This window comes from Sinocyclocheilus anshuiensis, unplaced genomic scaffold (genome assembly GCF_001515605.1).
Source record: "Sinocyclocheilus anshuiensis isolate Anshui unplaced genomic scaffold, SAMN03320099.WGS_v1.1 scaffold535, whole genome shotgun sequence".
NCBI lineage: Eukaryota > Metazoa > Chordata > Actinopteri > Cypriniformes > Cyprinidae > Sinocyclocheilus > Sinocyclocheilus anshuiensis.
In genome coordinates this window covers 1,448,256-1,449,977 of record NW_015551063.1, presented here as the reverse complement: position 1 = coordinate 1,449,977, position 1,722 = coordinate 1,448,256, and the positions used below count along the sequence as shown (strand labels likewise).

Genomic DNA, 1,722 nt, shown 5'->3' with positions numbered 1-1,722 from the left:
CAGTCTGTGAGTCAGAACAGCCGGCATTGTAGTCTACTCTTCCAGGATCAGGAAACAGTCCTCCATAAAATGCGCTGGACACATCTGAATATTTGGGTTGTACTGTTCTGGAACTAGGGCTGCACGATAAATCGCATGCGATAAAACCACTGATTTCTAGTCGTGTCCTCTTTTGGAAGGCCAAACAAAGTAGTTTCGCTTTCACAACGAAACACACGCTAGAGTGAGCGGAGGCCGAAGGCCTAGAGTGAGCGGCGGCCAGCGGCCTAGAGTGGGCGGAGGCGGGCGGGCTAGAGAACGGCGCGGCCGGCGGGCTTGCGGCAACCACATGTGACGACCCCGGGCTGGACTCCGCTTCGTCCACGGTGAAAGCCGATCTGGCGATCCACAGCGCGAAGTTGATGTATTTCCTCAGCGACCAGCACGGATCAGCTCCAGGCATGATGAAGCAGATATCGTCCTCTTTTGGAAGGCCAAACAAAGTAGTTTTGCTTTCACAACGAAACACACAGCGACTTCACGACATGGCGGCGGCGGCTGCAACAACAATACTACAGCGAGAATAATTCTTTCTTTGCGTGAACATTTGGGTGGCGTTATGCAAATAATATCACTTTGGATTTGAGACTTTAGTCTTTGCAACTTTACAGATCTTCTTTATGCACCAAGAGCTTGTAACACTCCAAAGAGAAAGTAAAAATTGAAATCACATCATAGGACCCCTTTAAAACACTTTTCATTGATTTATGCATGAACCAGGTCAATATATAAACCATCTTGGGCCTTGAAGTCGGCTAAAACATGCTAAAGGAACAGACATATGACGGTGCTCTAACCTCTCATTGGTATCTACTTCTTCCATCTCAGGCATCTGGCCGGTGGAACTCAGATTCATGTACCTGTAGATGCGGAGTGACCCTGCAAAACAAGGAGAAACAGAGGTTACGGTGATGGAGCGTTCAGGACACAGCATCTGTATCTAACTCATAAATCATCAGTTCATTTCATGCAGGCTGTTGTCATGATTTGCTGTTGCAGTTTTCTCTGTACAGATGACAAAAATAGCTGCTCAATGAAATTGGTTCAGCCTAAATTTAAAAGGTAGGAAAATATATCAGTGGATGATGTTTGTTATCTATTAACCCCGGGATCAATGTGAGAGACTGGCTGTAACGTGGCAGGAAAAAATTTACAACTGTTATTGAATGTCAAGTGTCACAGAGGAGGGTAAAATGACATATGAGCTCAGAACATCTTTGGTTACGTATGTAACCCTCGTTCCCTGAAGGAGGGAATGGAAACGTCACGTCGGTGACCGACGAATTGGGATCTCGCTTAGAGAGACCAATCCACTTCGAATGTAAACTAAACGAGCCAATGCACATTGGCATGCGATGATTGCATCCAGCTGCCACTGATCACAGCATGAGCATAAAAAGGCAGCCCGTGTAACGCATTCCAGGTGTTCGCTGAGGAGCCGAGCCGGTGACCCGGCCGCTCAGCGGTGGTACAGCAGCCGTGGCGACGGGACATGACGTCTTCGTTCCCTCCTTCAGGGAACATACGTAACCGAGACGTTCCCTTTCAGTCAGTCACTCTGAGTCACGTCGGTGACCGACGAATTGGGATCCATACCAAAGTGCCATGGATGCTGCCCCTTCCAGTGTCCTGTGCGAGCCGCCTGCGCCCCTTTGTGGTGTAGGCCGGGGCTCGCAACAAGAA

At 48.7% G+C, this 1,722-nt stretch overlaps 1 protein-coding gene across 1 annotated transcript in view; it reads right to left on the bottom strand.

Annotated features, from left to right (window-relative positions):
* The window catches only part of LOC107662017 (5-hydroxytryptamine receptor 4-like), a 123,934-nt gene that overhangs the window by 98,973 nt on the left and 23,239 nt on the right, over nt 1-1,722 (bottom strand). Inside the window, exon 2 of the mRNA XM_016451868.1 lies at nt 837-918. Within this exon, the coding sequence (XP_016307354.1) occupies nt 837-918 (82 nt within the window). The remainder of the gene's footprint in view (nt 1-836; nt 919-1,722) is intronic.